Here is a 21297-nt window from a genome sequence, read left to right as displayed (position 1 = left end):
ATGATTCTTAACCTGTGGTTACCTTGCAGCAGACATTTACTAAAATGCATTGATAATTTGTCACTTATAATGATTTTCTTCGCTGTTGCCCCCAAGAAAAGCAACATGTTTCACACTGGTGTTACTGTGTTCATTCTACAAAAGCACCAATTTATTAAACTTAAAGGTGCACGTTTTTTGTAACCCTATTACTCAAATTAGTTGGAGGAAATAGTTTACTAGATCAAATTAGTTCAATCATCCTATAGGGTTTTCAGTTTATAGTGAAACCAGTAGTGCCATGAAACAGGTCATCAACAAAGAGCATCAATGAAAACTGGTCGTTTTGTTATTTGAAAATGGATGTACTTAGATTGCAAACTCACATGGTTTAGATTTTAAGCTGCAGCAACCTCCCCAGGTGACAGCAAATTCGATTTTTGAGCATCTGCTTGGCACAGTGTGAAAATTTGCGCTAATTACTTTATAATCTAATCTTTGTGTTTACTAAAATCACATGTTAGAAGGTGCTTGGGTGATCTTTGGATGATTAAATTCTTCAGTATACGCGCTATCTTAGATGGTATTGATGGTGAGGGCATTCTAATCCCTTTAGAAACCCAGCACATCTCATCCCCTTAACTAGCCCTCTGGTTAATGTGAAATTACTGGGTGTACATTGCGAAAAATATGTATGGATAACGACAATGTGACCTATATGATGACAGTCCAGATTGACAGGCGCAAAGCGAAAGCGAGCGCGAATGTTGTCAAGTGACGCGCGAGGGAATTAAAAGAGGTGGAAAGTCTGTGAATGCGCGCGCTGCAGCAGCGAAGGAGACGCGCACGGACAGTCACACTTCACTCTGCAACTGGAGGAGAAAACACCAGCTAAGGATGCGGTCGAAAGCACATACTGGTGAATATCACCCGAAACTTACTTTCTGCAAACTATTTAGTTCATTTAAAAGGTACTTTCTCTGAAAAAAGCATAGATTGGTGCCTTGCAAATCTGACTAACTCTTTGATTGAGACGAATGTCACCTTGCGAACAGGTGTTTGTTAGATGGGGAACTACCGTTTTCTTTCATCACATCTCTGTGCATTCGAACTTGAAGATCGGGTTTTAGAAGCACATGAAGGATGAATGAATTAATCAAGTTTTTTTATGCATTGAGATGTTCAAACAACTAATTTCAAGGTCATTGGATTTCTTCTAACGGATCATCCCATTGCATCAGGTAGGTTATGTCTGGATATTATAATATAATTAAATAATTATTATTACAATAAACTATTGAAATGAGATGTTATTGATGAATGAGAATATTAGCATGTTTTCGACTTGTAATTCACATTCTAAAACTAGATTTTAAGATTTTATGTAGAGATACATGTAGAGATGTTTTAGCAATTCATTTAAAACTAAACCATGGTTTTACTACAGTAAATGCTGTTTAACCATGGCATTTGTTGTAAAACTGTCATTACTATGCCCAAAGTAAATGATAAATGTTGCTGTTCAGTAGACATTCAAGTGGCAGGTGACGTTTTTTTTTTTTTTTTTTTTTTTGCAGAACCATAGCAAAGAGTAAAAAAAAAACACAATGGCAAAACAAAGTACATACGCATGGCTCTGGTGATTAATTTAAGTCTTATAAAGCAAAATATGAGCATGTTCCAGCACAAAAGTCATTATGCAACATGTCATGAGCACATTCAATGTTAAAGTGTAAATACAATAATATAATATTCAGTTTCTTGCACAGACTAAATGCTTTTCTTTGTAAGACCTTAGCATCATCAGAAACCACAAGTATTAATATTGGTTTTGCTTATGTTTATTGACACCGACTTGCATTTAGAACCACAGTTTCTTCTTTAAAATCTCCTTTAGTGTTTTACTGAAGAAAACATCTTGGCTTAAGGGATAGTAAATTAACACATTTTTAATTTGAGGTCAACTATTCAAGATCATTCAAAAAATTAATAATATTCAGTATCAAACTTGCATTTTTATGCAAAAACAAACACTTTGCTATCATGTATTAGTTCATGTTACAATCAGGTTACATAAGATATTGTTAGTTAAGTTAGTCAAACAACAAATGTTATTACATTTATATTTGTTAACATCAGCTACTGAAAATATACTTGACTAATGTTACAAGCATGCATTTTGATTTTAATAATGCATTACTAAATGTTGAGTTATGATTATTAAATGCTGTACAAGTATTGTTTATTACTACTTCATGTTAGTTTATACATGAATCTAACAGAGCTTTATTGTAAAGTATGACCAAAAAAAAAAAAATGTGTATACATATGTTATTATTTGTAATGATACTTACTTATTTTTATATATTTTTTTTTTTTCGTTGTTGTTGTTGTTTTTGTAATTCAACTCTAGCGCTGTAATATAAAGGAGCCTTTCCATTTACTGGAAATCATGAATCGTCTGTGATCCTCACTGTACAGCAGGGTGTCGAGCAAATGCAGCAAACACACGCTTTCGCTCTTCAGTGATGAATGACAGCTCTCCAACATCTGAGAACATCATGTTTCACCAGCTGACTGCAGATACTCTGAATGGCAGTTGTGATTTGCCCACGTGTAACAATAACACAGGTGAAGCGGCATTGCAGCTGCCCACATTTTCCATGGCAGCAAAAGTGAGGGTGATAATTACCTTCACTCTTTGCGCAGTGTCAGCTGTGTGCAACCTCGGCGTGTTGTGGGCTGCCAGCACCAACAACAAGCGCAAGTCCCATGTACGAATTTTAATCATGAACCTCACCGTTGCCGACCTGCTGGTGACTTTCATCGTGATGCCAGTGGATGCAGCTTGGAACATCACAGTTCAGTGGCTGGCGGGAGATCTGGCTTGCAGATTGTTAATGTTTCTGAAGCTCGTGGCTATGTACTCCTGTGCATTTGTGACCGTGGTCATAAGCCTAGACAGACAGTCGGCCATTCTCAACCCTCTGGCCATTAATAAGGCTAAGAAGAAGAACAAAATAATGCTGAGCGTGGCCTGGGCGATGAGTGTTGTTCTCTCCGTCCCTCAGGTGAGGAGCTGTTTGAGTGATTTTTCATGTTTTTTCATTGTATCTTATCTCTGTGTGCTGCATTACTTAAATTCGACAGAACCCCAGAGTCTGCTGTAACACGCGGAATCAAGTAGAGAGATTAAAAATGACTGGATGTTTAGCTGCTTGCCTTTTTGAGTTAAGACTTGAAATATTCATATGTGTTATATATTTAATCTTATTTTAAGCTACAAACCCATTCACTGTAAATTAAATATGCATTACATAGTGTTTAGTTTAGTTTAGTTTTGTTTAGTTTAGTTTAATTTAGTTTAGTTTAGTTTAGTTGTAGCCTGTTATACAATTTTCCAGAGGTGGAAAGAGTACTGAAAATCATACTCAAGTAAAAGTACCATTACTTGCCCAAAGATGTACTGTAAGGAAGGTAAAAGTAGCCTATCTGTTGTAATTATCAATGAAAGTATGCATAAAAAGTAGTTCTTTTAAAAGTACTCTAGATTAGTATTACGCTGTGAAAAGCAGATGTGCTTACATGCAATTTGTGCGTGTGTGTAAACGTAACATTCTGTAGTGCATTTAGTTACTGTTTAAGACTATTTGATGATTTCAGTCATTATACAGTAAACATCTTTACAGTAAACAGTAAAGTGGCATGCAGTCTAAGCCATCTCTGGATCATTATGTGTAAAGATCACATCACATCTGTTTGCTGCATTTATAAAGTGCCCATTTCTTGTCGTAGTTCAGTATGATGCATTTTACTGTCTGTGTGGAATTTGATTGGACTGGAATCACAAGACTTTCTACTTTTTACTTTATCTGATCCCCATGGACAAGAAAAATAAAGTAGTGACTACAGGCTGAAGGAAAGAAGTTGAGTAAAAGTACCAATACAGCACTAAAAATGTCCGGAAGGGAACGTGCATGTACACATTTTTAAAACTACTCAGTAAATTACAATTCCTGAGAAAACTATTTAATTACAGTAATTTGATTATTTGTAATTGTTACTTTTGTTACTTCATCACTGCAATTTTCAGATATTTGTATGCACCCAAAATGAAAATTAGGAAGTGCCACTATGCTCAACAAGGCATTCTAAATGAAATACTGTAAGATGCTGTCTGCCCTCCCTATCCTCATAGAAAAACACACATTAATGTGATTTACTAGAACATAAAATATGTTTAGGGATTGTGTTTGCCAAAGCATTTTGGGCAGCTGAAAATACCAGGACTCTTCCAAAAATGCTCAGTTGTGAGAGCACTTCTGCAGCTTAACTGATTTTTTTATGCAAAAGAGAGACTTAGCACCTCGTCACACTGCATGTTCTAAAAAAAACACAGCACTTTCATTGAAAACTACTAAAAAGTACACTTATTAAGGATACAGTATGAAGATAAAACACAGTGATTCTAGACACAGTAAGGAATTATTTACCATTTATATTAAATGAGCCTGTTACACTTTTCCTCCACGTCAGATCATTTCAGTCAGATCATAATTCTTGGCTTTGCCTGAAACCTCTGTTCATATTTTGAGATGGGGTTTTCCACTGCAGGTGATACTGTCACATCAAGCAGGTCTGTGCTATCCAGAGAAAATATGGAATTCCATAAAAAAAAAAAAAAAAAAAAAAAAAAATATATATATATATATATATATATATATATATATATATATATATATATATATATATATATATATATATATATATATATATATATATATACACTCACTGGCCGTTCTATTGGGTACACCTTACTAATGCACAGTGTGGTCTGCGGCTGTTGCCCATCCGCCTCAAGATTTGACATGTGCATTCAGAGATGCTCTTCCGCATACCTCGATTGTATCGAGTGTTGATATCTTTTATCAGCTGGAACCAGTCTGGTCATTCTCCTCTGACCTCTGGCATCAACAAGGCATTTACTCGCACAGAACTGCCACTCATTGGATAGTTCCTCTTTTTCAGGCTATTCTCTGTGTACCCCAGAGATGGCTGTACATGAAAATCCCAGTAGATCAGCAGTTTCTGAAATGCTCAAACCAGCCCATCTGAAATCAACAAACATGTCACATTCAAAGTCACTTAAATCACCTTTCCTCCCCATTCTGATGCTCTGTTTGAACTGCAGCAGATCGTCTTGACCATGTCTGCATGCCTAAATGCATTGAGTTGCTACCATGTAATTGGCTGATTAGAAATTTGTGTTTACGAGCAGTTAAACAGGTGTACCTGATAAAGTTGCCGGTGAGTGTAGTTATTTTCTTAGCACTTGTTAATAGCTACTACAATATTAAACTTCTTTTGGTAAAGGCGGTTTTTGTTTTATATATAATATATCACAGATAAAATGTTTTAAACACTGTATTATACACACAGTACAGTTATAATTAGGGGTGAGAGCTGCATTCATTGACCACATTACTTCCAAAAAATAAATGTAGGTAGAAAATCCGCACTGCATCTATGAAACCATACTGAACAGGGTATTTAAACATGTATCAAGTATCAAGAGTGTCATGTTGAAACCTTATATGAATCTTAAATGTGTGATCATGTATTTACATCCTTTGTCACATGAAAAAGTTCCTGTGTCAATGTTTCATGTGTTTCAAATGTTTAGAACATTTTTTACATGTGAAATTTTCAACATGTCATGTGATGCTCATGCAGTTTTTCTAAGAGGATCTTTTCTGTAAACTTGGTACAAGATAAACTCAAACAAACTATTTGCTGTTTGTTTAAAGAACTATTTTTGAAGTAAGATAAAATGACATAATTCTTGAGTTTTGTGTGACAACTTATTTATTTTATGTTCAATCCAATTAAATGTGTAAAAACTAATAAGTTAATAACTTATTTCCTTCATGTTGTTTCAACACAAATTAATTGTGTGGACCCCAGCATTTTTTACAGTGTATCACATGCAATAAGATGCTCTTTTATATTGCCAAATATTGACAGAGAAAATAGCAAAATTAGAGCAAGACTAAAACCCAAGTGCTTAATCTTAAAAAAAACTAATCAACATACCCCAATATCAGGACTTGTATCTGCTTGCCTTTTTACATAGCTCATACTCTTCTTAACAAAACAGTCTTCTTAACAAAATACAAAGCCTCCTACAGCGGTTTATTAAAAAATTCAGAACAAAATGAGTCTTTTGTTGCCGTAGTATTACTTTTGGTCAAAAATAGCCAATACCAAATGCACAAGACACTAGAAGTTTGCTATAATTACAGTAGTGTCAATCATCCCAGTTACATGAGTGAAACTTGTTTTATACACAGACACAGAATGTTAATCTAGGGAATTCACTCTCCAATATAAAAACAACTTGTACATTTTCAGTACTGTGTTATTTTGTTTTCCACAGAGGAGAAAAGAGCCATACAAGTTTGGAATGAATAAATAATGAATTTACTGTATTTTGTTTATATATTCACACAAGTATCTGGTATTCTCCCATCCCAAACTGTCTCACATATATATTACCAACCGCATGCACTTTAAATCAGACTTATTTCCTGTTCTCCCTAGACCTAATGTAAAATTACAATCAAAGCCTGAAAGTGTTGTAAAATTCATGTGAGATTAGCTGAGCAATTACAGAACACTCTCTCATCAGCCCTTTAATTTTACCTCGGATTTAACATAATGAGGGGCGCTTACTGAGACGCATTACTTGACATTACTAACGCACACACACAAAAGATTAATTATGCAGTCTGCAAGTCAATCAGATGTCTTTGCATTGTACATATATTTTCTTGAAGGAGTACAAATTACCTTCCAACTTAAACTGAATAAACGATTATAAAGACGAAAGCAGCATGAATTACTGAAACGAGTGTTAAAATGGAGTGATTCTCAATCAGAGCAGGCGTGCACATGTTAAAACACTCTGTGGTTGAAGTAATAAATGCCAAGACCTCTTTATTTGCTCCTCCTGATGAAGTAGAGCGTTTAAAATCAGTGTGCTTTTAGAGGAAGCTGATGATGGGTCAGCCGGTTAAAAGAACTAGCGTGGATTATAAGCATGAAATCTCAATGAAACATTTCTATGACAGCAGATTGTATTTGAATGAGTCCATTCAACACCGGTATAGAGGATATAAGGTCACAATATCGGCTATAGTGGATGTATTGTTGTCATGTTTTTATCTGCTATGTATGTGAATCATTTTGGAGGCATAAAAAGACAGAAGGTTGCTTGTGTCAATCTTCATTTGTCATTTGAGAAGCCCTTGTCACAGAATATGTAGTCAGGCATCCCAGTATTTATAAAACATTGGCTGAATCCTGTCCATTCTTTTCTGAAGGCAATATATGCCACATCTAGTTTGCATAGTTGAAAGAGTTGACTTCATTAATTGGCTGTAGATGTGAATAACATTTAGCATTAAAGAGAGATTGGAGCAGAAAAGGCTAATTCTAATTGTAAGAGAATCTATTTCGAGCTTCTCCATATTACTAATTAGTTTGTCCTTCAGGCGTTTGTTTACATCATGCATTTTGAAGGTTTAGAACAAGCAAATTACTTGGGTTTGTAACCTGCTGACTTTTAATTCCCCAACAGATGTTCCTGTTTCACAATGTGACCATCACGGTGCCAGCCAATTTCACTCAGTGTACCACTCGAGGAAGCTTCGTCAAACACTGGCAGGAAACCATCTACAATATGTTCACATTCATATGCCTCTTTCTGATTCCTCTGGCCATCATGATCTGCTGCTACACAAGGATTCTAGTGGAAATCTCTCGAAGGATGACCAAAGGAAACAGTAGGTGGCTTTGCATTCAAAAGAAGACTAATGTTACATTACAAGTTGAGATAATCAGCCTGTTGCATTCAAATGCTTTGTTTTTAAAAAGGATAACATGTAGAATCTCAGTTGTTAATAACTATATAAACATTCGCTCTGCTAAATAGCTTGATGATTAACGAAAATTAAAAAACAAAAATTAAATTATTTTACTGCACTCATTATGATAGATCTATAAATATAAAAATATTTGGCTGTTTTTCTTTTCTCAGAATGGCTTAACTTGTGCTGTAAAAAAGGGGGGATTTTTTAAGGTACTTTATGATATGTTGCCATATGGCAGCAACATCCAATAGTGAATCTAATTAAAAATTAATCATTTTGTTTGAAATGTTGTTTCAAATGTTGATTCAAATTTATTTTTGCTGAATATTACTGAAAACAAGCAAAATATTGTATCATTATGTATACAACACAGTAGGTATAAATATTTCCTCCAGTAAATATTATAACCAATACATAACATGTCTAATATATCCAGATGCATCAGAATAATGTAGCTACTAGCTAACAATGTTTATATACTGTATTATACTATATACTATACTACACCTGTCTTATCTGCCTCTGAGCTAACTTACTTAAACTGTCTCCATCACTGCTCTTATCAAATGTACAATCTGCAGCATTCTCAGGGTCATTAAATACCATCTTATCCTCACTTTCATCTGCAGGAAGAGTCAGTTCTGTCCTTTTCTTTTTTCACTTAACATAGAACATGGTGGTGCCCGCTAATACACTGTTCCCTGTATTGATATCTAAACAAAAGTATTGCCATTAAAACTAGATTTTCTCCATTAACAAATGCTATTAACTTATGATTAATCTACATTAAATTACTAGCATTCATGTTGTTATTGTTACTACTTAAAAGATCACAGCTGACCTATTGCAATATTGCACATTCCACCATTGCACAGTGTTGCCAATTGGCAACACATACATTTGATCGATTTACAAGAAACTAATTTGATAAAAAACTTTTTTGTTGTGAACATGTCGTCATAACTTACTGGAGGTGATGTCTCTGATTTTTCTTGCGAGTCTTACATGAGTTGATCCTTTGTTTTTATTGACGTTTACATTTGCATTTAGCAACTACTCACAATAAACGCCAGTCTGTCAGAAAACGTGCCACAGAAAAACACTGCATGTTATGTGACTTAACCAAAGCACTTCATTGGCTTAACTAAGGTCTTCTCAATAGAACATTGGTCTTAAAGAAACAGTGGCAGGGAAATAAAAATAAATATCATGTTGCCATATGGCAACACCGTGTGGTTAGGGCTAAACATTAATACCTAAACAAAGGGATTTACTGTAGCTGTTGGGAAAAAAATAACAAAGAATAACATTAGCAGTCGTCCTTTACACCATGCTTAAATTTATGAAACTTAAATATTAAAATTACTTTGTAGTAAGTTTTCCTAGTAACAAATATTAATTTGCCGACCATTCATATCTGGTTTTTAACTTGGAAACTCATGTTTATGGTAATTTACATGATGATGCTTATCACCCTGAGAATGGATGAGTTTAAAAGTTTAAGCTGGGTGTCTTTAAATGACCCAGCTTTCAGCAACAACAAAAAACTGGGTAGTTTAGGTACATTTACACAACAGCTTTACACAAACATATTTGGAAAACTTTCTAAAAACACTGTATTATGTGTGCCAGGCTAGTAAGTGACAATGTAGTCAGTCATTGTTGTACAGCTTATAAAATACATATAAATTAGGTCCATAAATTTTGGGACGTAGACACAATTCTAACATTTTGGCTCTATACACCAATACAATGTATTTAATAAACTGCAGACTGTCAGCTTTAATTTGAGGGTATTTACATGCAAATCAGGTGAACGGTGTAGGAATTACAACAGTTTGTATATGTGCCTCCCTACTACTTGTTAAGGGTCCAAAACCATTGGGGCAATCGGCTTCTAAGATGTTCTATGGCCAGGTGTGTGTTATACCCTAATTATCCAAGTGACAATGAGCAGATAAAAGGTCCAGAGTTCATTTCAGTTGTGGAATGGTGGTATTTGCATTTGGAATCAGTTACTGTCAACTCTCAAGATGAGATCCAGAGCTGTCACTATCAGTCAAGCAAGCCATCATTAGGCTGAAAACACAAAACAAACATATTAGAAAGATAGCAAAAGCATGGCCAAAAAAAATAACTGTTTAGAAAATTCTTAAAAAGAAACCACCAGTGAGCTCAGCAACACCAAAGGACCCGGAAGACTACAAAAACAACTGTGGTGGATGACCAAAGAATTTTTTCTCTGATGAAGAAAACCTTTACAACAGTTGGCCAGATTAAGAACACTCTTCAGGAGGTACAGTAGGTGTACAGTATGCAAGTCAAAGTCAACTATCAAGAGAAGACTATACCAGAGTGAATACAGAGAATACCAAAAGATGTAAACCATTGGTTAGCCTCAAAAACAGAAAGGCCAGATTAGAGTTCTAAAAATCATTCAGTGCTGGAACAACATCCTATCTACAGATGAGATCAAGATCAACTTGAACCAGAGTGATGGGACAGGAAGAATATGGAGATGGAAAGGAATTGCTTATGATCATAAGCAGTGAAGCATGATGGTAAACATGGTAATGGGCATGTATGCCTGTCGATGGAACTGGTTTACTTGTATTTATTGATGATGTTAATGCTGACAAAAGCAGCAGGATGAATTCTATAGTGTTTCTGGCAAAATTTTCTGCTCATATTTAATCAAATGCTTCAGAATTCATTGGATTATTGGACTGTGCTTCACAGTGCAAATGGAGAATGACCCAAAGCATACTGCAAAAGCAACCAAAGAGTTTTTGAAGGGAAAGAAGTGAAATGTTAAGCAATGACCAAGTCAATCCCCTGACCTGAATCTGATTGTGCATGCATTTCACTTTCTGAAGACAAAACTTAAGGGAAACAAGCAAGAACTGAAGACAGTTGCTGTAGAGGCCTGGCAGAGCACCACCAAGAATAAAACCCAGTGTCTGCTGATGTCTATGCGTTCTAGACTTCAGACTGTAATTGACTACAAAGCATCTGCAAGTATTAAATTGGTAAAGTTTGATTTATGATTATATTTCGGTTCCATTACTTTTGGACTCTTAAAAAGTGGGAGGCACATATGCAAACTATTTTAATTCTTACACCGTTTACCTGATTTGGTTGTAAATACCCTCCAATTAAAGCTGACAGTCTGCAGTTAAAGCACAAATCTTTTCATTTAAAATCCATTGTGTTGGTGTATAGAGCTAAACATGTTAGAATTGTGTCCATGTCCCAATATTTATATACAGGTTTTTGCATGTAAATACTCAGGGGTGCAGATAACTGGAAGGCAGGTGCGCTTTTGCGTTTGGCATTTCAAAATCTTGTTACAAAATCAGGATTTTCCTCTTGCGTTATTGGTAAGATAATTATTATAAACATTGTCACAATGTGTGTTGGTAGCGGTGTAAAATAATTAGCTTGTTTTCATTATACACTAAAGTTAATTGTTTTGCAAGTAGCGGTCCCCTGTAGGCTTTGGATTTAGTTAACATTCCATCAGATTGAATTCATTTGGATGTGATTCAAAAGGCACAATATATAATGCATAGGCTCTGTGCACATCGAGTTAAGCAAAAAACGAATCTCAACACTTTCATTTGAACGTTTGAATTACATTCTCGTTAAATAGAAGACACAATAAAGACACATGAGCTACTCAGGGTTAGCATGCAAAAAATTAAAACAAATTTTTACACCCAAAGTTCAAACTTGATTGATATTGTCTTGTTGTCCACCATTGTTGTTTGGTTGGTGAATACTTGCTCATGACTATAGATGTGGGATGATTTTTTTATACAGAATCATACATGTGAAGTTCATAATGAGACATAAATACATCATATTTTTCAAAACCCTGCACTTAGGCCCTCAAAACACTGTATTATACCTGCAAAAACGGCATTGTTCACTTCAAATTCATTAAATTCTCTTTGCATTTACAGTCTCTTCAAAGGAAGTCCACTTACGCCGTTCGCACAGCAACATCCCCAAGGCCCGTATGAGGACTTTAAAAATGAGCATAGTTATCGTGACCTCCTTTATAGTTTGCTGGACTCCGTACTACCTGCTGGGTCTCTGGTACTGGTTCCTTCCAGAGGATTTAGAAGAGACCGTTTCTCACTCTCTGACTCACATGCTGTTTATTTTTGGACTGTTTAATGCAATCCTGGATCCCATCACTTACGGCCTCTTCACCATCCACTTTCGCAAAGGACTGAAGCGCTACTGTCGCAGCGCGGTCGTGCTCACCGAGTCAGAGAATAACTCCATCATCACGGGCTCATTGAAATGCTCACCATCCCCATTTCGCATGAAAAGAGTGACCCAGTCGGGCACAGGAACTGACCCAAAGCAGAACACAAGCACGGTGGGTGAGGAAGATAAGAAGGCAGCTGACGGTAAAACTAAAGAATAGTGGGGAAAGAAAGCATTCCAACATAGACAGCATCAGTTGATTAGAGATACGGATGTGACATGGCAGGTCTTGCACCAGCTGTCTAGATGCTTACAAGTACAATGAGACAAGAACACAAACCTGCCTGTTTGTCTGAACATCGTGAGAAAGATTGAGCCAGAGTGAGTCGATGTGTTGATTCGTTCACTAATGAGCTGCCTAAATTACTGAGTTATATTAAACACCCATCTATTTTCCTCATTCAGGTGATTAGTTTTTGCAATCATTCGCTCTTTGCTAACTATGTCAGTCTTGTGTGTGTTTTTTTTTTCCCCTGTCGAAATTAATTGGATGGTTGCGACTCATGGCTTTTGTGGAAAAAGTGATTTACATCAAGAGTTTTTACTTCTTTTATCAGTTCAACATCTACACCTGCAATCAAAGGGCAATGCTTTTGAATTGTTCGTTTGTTGGAGATGAGTTTCATTTGCAAACAAATCAGATGTGTGGATTTTGCATTCTGAGATATTTACAATGCAATTGAACATGCATCATTTCTTGAATAATTCACTGGTGTTAATTGGAAATGTTCAGGAGTACCTTTTCAGGAATCTTAAAGCACCCTCTTGAGGTAGTTTCATTTTGATGTTTTTTATTGGAAGGATTCGGAAATATTAGTCTAACTCGAGAGGTCTTGCATTTCAAGGCTGTGCTGTTGGTATTAATAATATTATTATCAGGCAGCTTGGTCTAATAAAAATCTAATTTATTCATTTATGGTGTTTTGAACATACATTTCTGTATGTTCAATATAACCTAACATTTCTGTATTAACCGCATCTAAATGTAAATTGTTTATAAATGTAATTATTTTTGAGCCTGCTCCTGCCATAAAACTAATCATGCTGCAATATAGAAACTGATATGCATATAAAGCTAAAAAAATAAGGTCCAAATTAAAGTTAATAAGGTCAATAATGTCAATATTATTAGCTCCTTTAAGAAAAATAATTTTGATTGGCTGTTGTCCAATGACTTGCCTAATGGGGTATTGCACACAGACTTTTCATTTCAGTCAGCCAGCCTTAGCGCTTCCAGTTAATTGTCATCCCATACAAAATCGCTGCGTTCAAGATCAGATTTTTAAAAAAAATCTGTAATCTTTACTGCCTGGCTGAGATACAATATAAATTGGGTATCAGAGGGAAAAAAAGCACTTCATTAATTTATGTTTTCTCGTGCCATGTCTTTAAAATATGGAAATTAATTTTAGCCAGTATTTTCAAAGGAATTTCTGCGCTAGTCTGCTGCTAATTACAGCGCCTGAGTTTTAATGGACTTTGTCTCTTTTTACAAATTACAACCAAATGGATACTGAAGTCTGATTAACTGAATATATTTGGATTTCATTACAACATCGATGCTGTATGAAATTGATAATAGTCACGTTAAGCTTTCACCGGAAGTTTATAATTTGCTGAAAAATAATGGCTGAGCATATAGCCCATTAACTTGGCTCGTTAAGCTACTTAACCTAGTTAAGCCTTTAAATTGCACTTTAAACAGAATACTAGTATCTTGCAAAATAACCAGGAACGTGCTATATATTGTCATTATGGCAAAGACAAAAAATAATTGAAAATATTTTGTTTAAAGATGTGTTTAAAAATCTCTGTAAAACAGCATTTGGGAAATATTTTAAAAACAATTAAAAAACAGGAGGATGATTATTTTTTTACATTTGAAACAATAATAATAATGATAAATTAATTATGATAAATTATAATAAAATATCATTTCTTTTTTTGAGCAGTTTCATAATTTGATGTTTCTTGAACTGTTATTTTACAGTGTAATAATTTGTCGCAATATTACACAATGTTTAGCTGTATTTTGATCAAATAAATAAGAACCAAACTTTTCAACAGTAGGCATATTTTTTTGAAATAAAAAATTATTAAATCCAAAAACATATTTATAATTTTACAACTGTTTAATTTTTTATGCTGCCAACAATTCAGTGTCAAAAAACAAATACTGTTTGTTATGCTTCAGAACGCAGATATAACCTTATAATTCCAAGGTGACTATATATATATATATATATATATATATATATATATATATATATATATATATATATATATATATATATATATATATATATATATATATATATATTTATACTTCAAAAAGCATAGCTATTTACGGTTTAGCTTTAAAATGATATCTAATTGATGCCCGTATAGGTCATGAATGTGTTTATGTCATTCTTCTCAGGGAAGGTGCTTCTTTTGTCACAGGGTATTGAAGTCCAACTGGAGACTGACAAACTGTAAAGCTCTCGTCCATTTTTAATGTCAGGTATATGCTGTCCTTTCTGTTGATGTTATGTGTTCTGACAGCGCTCGAAACATGCGTGTAATCAAAATGTTTGAAAGTGTATTTCTGAGTGAGTTCTAGCTATGCTTGTTGTGTTTGCCTTGTCACTACAGGATGTATTTAGGCCTTAATGACCCAGATTTTCAACCTCAGTTAAGGTTTCAGCCCTGCGAGAAAGTGTACTGAGGAGGAAAATGAAAAGAGACTGAGCCTTTACTGTGAATCTGTCATGAGTGAAGGGGAATACATCTATACACTGGCATACGTATATAGTATCTGCACTTTCATGTTTTGATGGAGTCTGTTGAGATGGAAACATTAGATATGCTTTATAGGGATAGTTCACCCATGAAATGAAAGTTCAGTCATTATTTACTCACCCTGGTGTTGTTCTAATGGTGTCTGAGTGACTTTGGTTTTCAGAAAAACAAAAGGGGAATGTTTTAAAATTGAATAATTTTTTTATGTTGCGGTTGTTTATCTGCAACATCACAGATATAGACCCTTAAGACATTTTTGAAATCAATTACTCCTTTTAACATGGAAGTGTGTAGTTACAACAACTTATCTGTTTCAACTTTTTTTTTTTTTTTCATAAAAGCTGTTTCAAATCCATTTATTGTAATGTGTGTAAAAAGACATTTTTTTGATTTAATTTACATTTTAAATTTTTATTTAATTTGTGTTATAAAAGGTCATATTTTGGTTTTGGGGATCTCCAACAACAGGCTGATAGGGGTAAAAAAATGCTTTCATTTTCTTATAATATTCATTTATTTTTACCTAATTATCCCAACAACTCCTATTTGATTTGTTCAGTGATTCATTTGTTCCTAAATCCCTCCTTTGCGTGATGCTAATCTGCACTGATTGGTCCGATGAGCCAGTCTGTTAAGATTGTTCGAGACGCGGGACGCGGGACGCGGCACCCACCACGGCTTATCGATATTGTTGAAATAGTGCAGAGTGTATGTGTGAGCCCAATGCAGGAGTGCATTAAAGAAATGCTGTTTACCACCAGCATATTGCTCTATTCTTAACCACGACACACATTCAGTATTAATCCACACATTGGCAAAAGCTGAACTATTTTGAAACCTTACAGCCGCACATGTGTATGAACAGCTAAGTTACAAAACACAATTAAATACATATTTTGCAAGCTAGAGAAAACAAGGCAAGCTTATTCATCGTACGCACTCACACTTGTGAAATGGAGGAAGAAACTCATCCACTAACTTAATAATAAAGTTCCTGTCAAGCTCTGACCAAGTCCCATACATCAATAATCTTTTTTGATCTTTATTTTAAAAAACAGCCAACGATTCCCTCATTGCAGGGTAGATTATTGCATAAATCGCCAGAATGTGCGCTCATTTTCAGTCATCATCAGTTCCATACACACCCGCACTATGCTAGTGTTTGAAGGGTAAGGCTCGTTCACGTTTTACCAGATCCGGCAGTTTATATTTAGTATTGTTTTGTGTCGATGTAGATACGAACAGGCAAAAGATCCGGACGAACGACGAATCATTTAAATCTTTTTTAAAAATACTTTATTTAAATCTTTTATTAAAAAATCTATATTTTTAAACAAGGTGTACTTTCTGATTGAACCCTCAGATGGATGTTTTCATTCACTTATATATGTGTTGCACACTGCATAGAAGGTCATTTTCAAAAGCCCATATTAGGGGCTCTTTGCAGTGTAACAAAGATGAAATAAAACATTGGTAGAACGTTTTCATGTAAATTTTGTTGTATATTCTGTTGTATATTGTATAAGTGTGCCACTCCCAAAACGTAATTTATTATTCAACAAAAATACTGGTTATACGGATTAGTGTCATAGTTTTAATAAAGCAATATAAATAACAGCACAAAATGAAGCAAGACCTATAAATTCGACAAGTGATACTACAAAATTGTTTGTGAACATCACTGGACCTGAACTTTAACCTGAACCTGACGTTCTCATGACAATTTGTAGCTATTTATGCCAGCTTGAATAGCTGCCAGCTTGCAATTTGTAAGAATTGACAGATCCTACATTTTTGTACAAATTAGCTTATGCCCCTAAATCATACATAGTGTATTAGACAATCATAAAAATTAGGTCAGTTTGACAAAAACGAATTGACTTACATTGTTCTGTGAGATAGTGTTAAATGAACATGATTGCTTGTTGTTTGAACAAATACAACAGGTATATTCAGATATTTAAAATAAGGCTTAGTGATATAGCTGAAAATTAATTATGATACAATCATTGATTCATTCAGAACTTGGAGTGACTGAAAAATGTAAATATAAATGTGCTATATGTTTTAATATTTATAAATGTATTTTTTAATTATCTTATATTATAATTATATTAAATTACGTTCACATTAAATTATGTTTATTATTATAATTATTATTATTATTATTTTATAGATATTCTAAGAATTATAGATTATTTTATTAAGATTTAACTGGACAAAATCTTTTATGCTTAATTTAAACAACAACAAAAATAAATTTGTCCAAAAATATTAAATAAATCAGTATTAATTCTAATTTTCACATACATGTAATTTATGTTTACAGCATACATTTTATGTTTTAAAATATATAAAATTGGAATTTAAGCATAGTGTATGTTTTAAGAAATGTTTTGCAAGATAAAATGTCAGAGAAGAGAGTATATGTATTAATCATTGTTTTTCATTAAATGCGTTTCTGAGTTGGAGTGAATCACAGTGCTAATGAATTTCTCAAGTAATTTTATTAATAATTACATTTACCTGGGCTTCTGCAGGTTTCTCCAAATCAAATTGAAGACTTTTTAAGACTCTTTTAAGACCATTATAAGTAACATTTTAGACTTATTCAGGGCTAAACCCTAAGGATTTTTTTTTTTTCTAATGGCCCTGTTAATTCTGTAGGTAGTTTTTTTATTTATGGAAAATTATGTAAAGGGGTGCGCTACTTCTTCTTTCTCTGATTAGGTAATTTAATTTGGAGAATTTGCTGTAAAAATGTCTAACAGTTGTTGTGAATTGTATCTCTTTGCAATAAAAGTTTTTTATTTCTTATTTATTATTATTATTATTATTATTTATTTATTTATTTTTATTTTTTGATTATAGGTGGATTGGGTGTTGGCCAGATTGGGTAGCTTTACTTGGACATAGGAAAATTAAGACCTGTTTAAAATTGTTTAAGACCTACAACACAATATATTTTAGTGAAGTTTTTTTAAGGCCCAAAATCTTGTTTTTGAAATTTAAGACATTTTAAAACTTTTAAAAACTAAAATTTTAAAAGACCCCACAGACTAATTTACATTATATAAAATATACCGCACAATGCATGAGATCATTCTGTGACCTTTTCCTTTTCAGACCACAAAAAAAACAAAAAACTGTGTATGCCATTAGAACAAAACCATGGGATGGGTAAATAATAACTACATTTAATTTTTTGTGAATCTAACCCTTTAAATCTATTAAAGGTGTAAAAGCATAAGTGCCTATTGTTTTTGCGGTGAGGTATAAACTATATTTACTGTAGGTATTGTCAGCCTAATTTACTAATTCTCATTACACTCATTAAATACTTGTGCTAAAGAGCGGGATTAAAAGATTACATGGAGGACGTACATTGCTGAATGATGTGAATGTGACATCGTGAACTGTTGACATTTATCTAATGAAGGGGTACTGTGTTAAAACCTCATTTAAATGCATGTTACCTACAGTGTGCTTCTGAGATCAAGAAGAAAGGATAAGCTGTTATTTTCTCTTGTGCATGACATATGATGATATTGTACTGTCATTATGTTGTGTGTTTTTGGTCATTGGTTTATGTGGAGCTGTAATAAATATCATTCATTTACAATCCAATTTGGTTCTTTTAATTAACCCACCAGGGTTCTAATTTTGCTACAACTTGTTGCCAAATATTGTTTATTTAAAAGTATTATTATATAATTATTTTAAACTTTTATTTCAGTGTAGAAGCTGTAATGCATTTCTATGTTTAACAGATGCATTCTCACCAGAGTGAATTGTAATATTATGTGCAAACCTCATTATTCAAAATTATCATATTCCTAGGGAAATAAAGCATAAGCAAAATACAAAATAAAGTAGCTGTATGTTTTAAAATGCAGGCAATATGGGAACCAATTGCAGTCCAAAGGTTTATTTAACCCTTTGTGTATTGTTCGAATTGACTACCCTTTCGTTATGTTAGTGTTTTTGCCCTACTGACTTTCACTTTTCACTTACTACAGTGTTTACTATGTTCTGAGAGCTGAGGTGCTTATTTTTTTTCTTTCTCAAACATATTAAAGTAAGTGTGCAAGGGTCTCTCTTACACTCTCACATACATGAACTCTGTTTTGCATTGTAACTGATAATTAGCAGTAAAAAAAAATATAAATCATATTGGGGAAAACCACTAACAATAAAGAATGCATGATTATATGTTGTCAAGGCTTTACACTCAAAAATGTTGTTATAATAAAAATCATTGAAGCAAAACCGCCACTAACATAGCAAAAAAGTAGTAAACCTGTCCAGAGTGTATTATTGACTTTTTTTTTTTTTGTTACAAATTCAAAGCATTTTCTCAAACTGTGTCAAAAAATTTGTCTCAAAAAAATATTTATTTGCTGAAAACGCATAGGGCCCTATCATACGCCTGGCACAATGCGGCGCAAGGCGTGACACAATTGTTGTCTGCTAGTTTAAGCTTGGCGCAAGAGTCGTTTTGACATGTGCTCACTGACACACTGTCACTGACACACTGCTTAATACACACAGGATGTACAGCAATATGCAAATATCTTTACATATGAAAAAGAATTAAAGGATTAAAATATTACAAAAATCATTATTTTTCTAGCCTACATAAATATAAAAATCATACATTCATGCCTTCTTTATATATATATATATATATATATATATATATATATATATATATATATATATATATATATATATATATATTCACTCTTTTTTTATTTATTTATTTGTTTTGTTTTGTTTTTTAAACAAGCTTAGATTTGTCCACCTGTCAGGTTTTGGACCATATGGGGCAAAGCATGTATATATGCATATTGTTCATTTATTTGTTTGCTGGAAATTAGAACTGAATTTAGAAATAGTTTTGAAACAAATATTTGCGTTTAACAAACAAAATTAATTATTTATAGGCTAATTGATGTCTGTGCGTACAAGAAGTTTCCCTATCCAAGAAAGTGAAAGTGAATGTAAAAAATGAGGAGGCTCATCTCTCATTCTCGTGCTGCAGATGCTCTGTTTAACTGTTTTCTTACTAGTGAACACTCAGTTTTCCACTTACAAAGTCTAGCATGTAAATAGCAAATGCGCTATGGCGCTATGCAACTGACTCTTAAAGGCAATGGGAGATGAGACTCTGTTTTTTTTTTTTTCTCAAAACACACCTATAACTCATTAAGAGTATAAGCTCAACCCTCTTATACCATGCACCACGACGCAAGGCAGATTTTTCCGTCTTTAAAATAGCAAAAGTGGATTCTGACACGCCCTTAATGCGTTTGCGCCATGTGCTTTAGACTTTGCGCATGGATCATCAAAGTAGGGCCCATAGACATTTGTGGCCAAATTAAGCCTTAAAATTACTTCAAAGGCGATGGAAAAAATCCCCAACTGCACACAAGGGTTAAAATATTTAAGTTAAACTGGGTTGAACTAGTTATTGTACTCCCGGACCAGAACACACGCAAGCGCAGGGTGCCAGATTAAAGTGAGTGTGCCTGACTATCAAGCCTAAAGGCGTTTTCTGACTAAAAGCAATGGCACATGATAGAAGAAATATTTTCCATACTAAAAGGAGTTTTTGTCCTAACCAATTTCTATTTAGTCCTTTAAAATTTCTATTTTATAAACAGCTTCAACTTCAACAGGATGAACTATGATCACCTCAGGTACACCTCGTACATGTGCTTTATTCAGTGCTTATAATGTGAGTTTGAATGGCATTTTAAGTGACATTTATTGCCATACTACTGAAAGCAGCAGCAGATAGTTCTCCTCTGATCTTGAAAATAAAATAAACCGTTTGAAATTGAACTTTAGAACTGTGAATCAGTGCAAACCAAGTAAACAAATATCAATCATTCAGCATGTATAATAACGTTAAAGGGTTAATATGTATTTATTAGATTACGAATTTTACTATTTCATGTGTAAGTGCACATTCTGTGCTTCTGAATGGCTGTTTTTAAATTTCTGTCCTGTTTTGTCTGGTCCAAACAGCCAAACTGCTTTTCACTGCAAATCTCATCACAAAGCTTGTTGTTAGGACACGCGGTTACAATGTAACCTGCTCACATAATGTTTACATTAGTAATATTTATATTTTTTGCTAATTAATAGCCCTTTTGTAGAACTCTGAATCTGCGTCTCATTTCGGAGACTGCTACTGTCCAGAGGTTGCATTTTTCTTCGCGGTCACAGGCTTTGAGAGCCTTCCTGATTAAATGAATGAAATAAGTTGTTTCCCATAAAGGCAACCTGGGGTGCTAAAATGTAGTTGGCTAAAATGGCATTG

General features: G+C 33.9%; 1 protein-coding gene across 6 annotated transcripts in view; it reads left to right on the top strand.

The window, feature by feature from the left end:
• Positions 1 to 14012, top strand: part of gnrhr4 (gonadotropin releasing hormone receptor 4) — a 156903-nt gene extending 142891 nt beyond the window's left edge. For 2 of the 6 annotated variants that reach the window (XM_073928693.1, XM_073928692.1), the window contains 4 exons: positions 2461 to 2610; positions 2689 to 3050; positions 7619 to 7823; positions 11876 to 14012. In XM_073928693.1, the coding sequence (XP_073784794.1) occupies positions 2508 to 2610; positions 2689 to 3050; positions 7619 to 7823; positions 11876 to 12348 (1143 nt within the window). In that variant the 5' untranslated portion in view covers positions 2461 to 2507 and the 3' untranslated portion in view covers positions 12349 to 14012. 6 annotated transcript variants of the gene reach the window in all.
• Positions 14013 to 21297: the final 7285 nt, after the last annotated feature.

This window comes from Danio rerio, chromosome 18 (genome assembly GCF_049306965.1).
Source record: "Danio rerio strain Tuebingen ecotype United States chromosome 18, GRCz12tu, whole genome shotgun sequence".
In the NCBI taxonomy this organism is placed as follows: Eukaryota; Metazoa; Chordata; class Actinopteri; order Cypriniformes; family Danionidae; genus Danio; species Danio rerio.
Note: the sequence above shows the minus strand (reverse complement) of the source record. Positions and strands in the feature narration are given on the sequence as shown.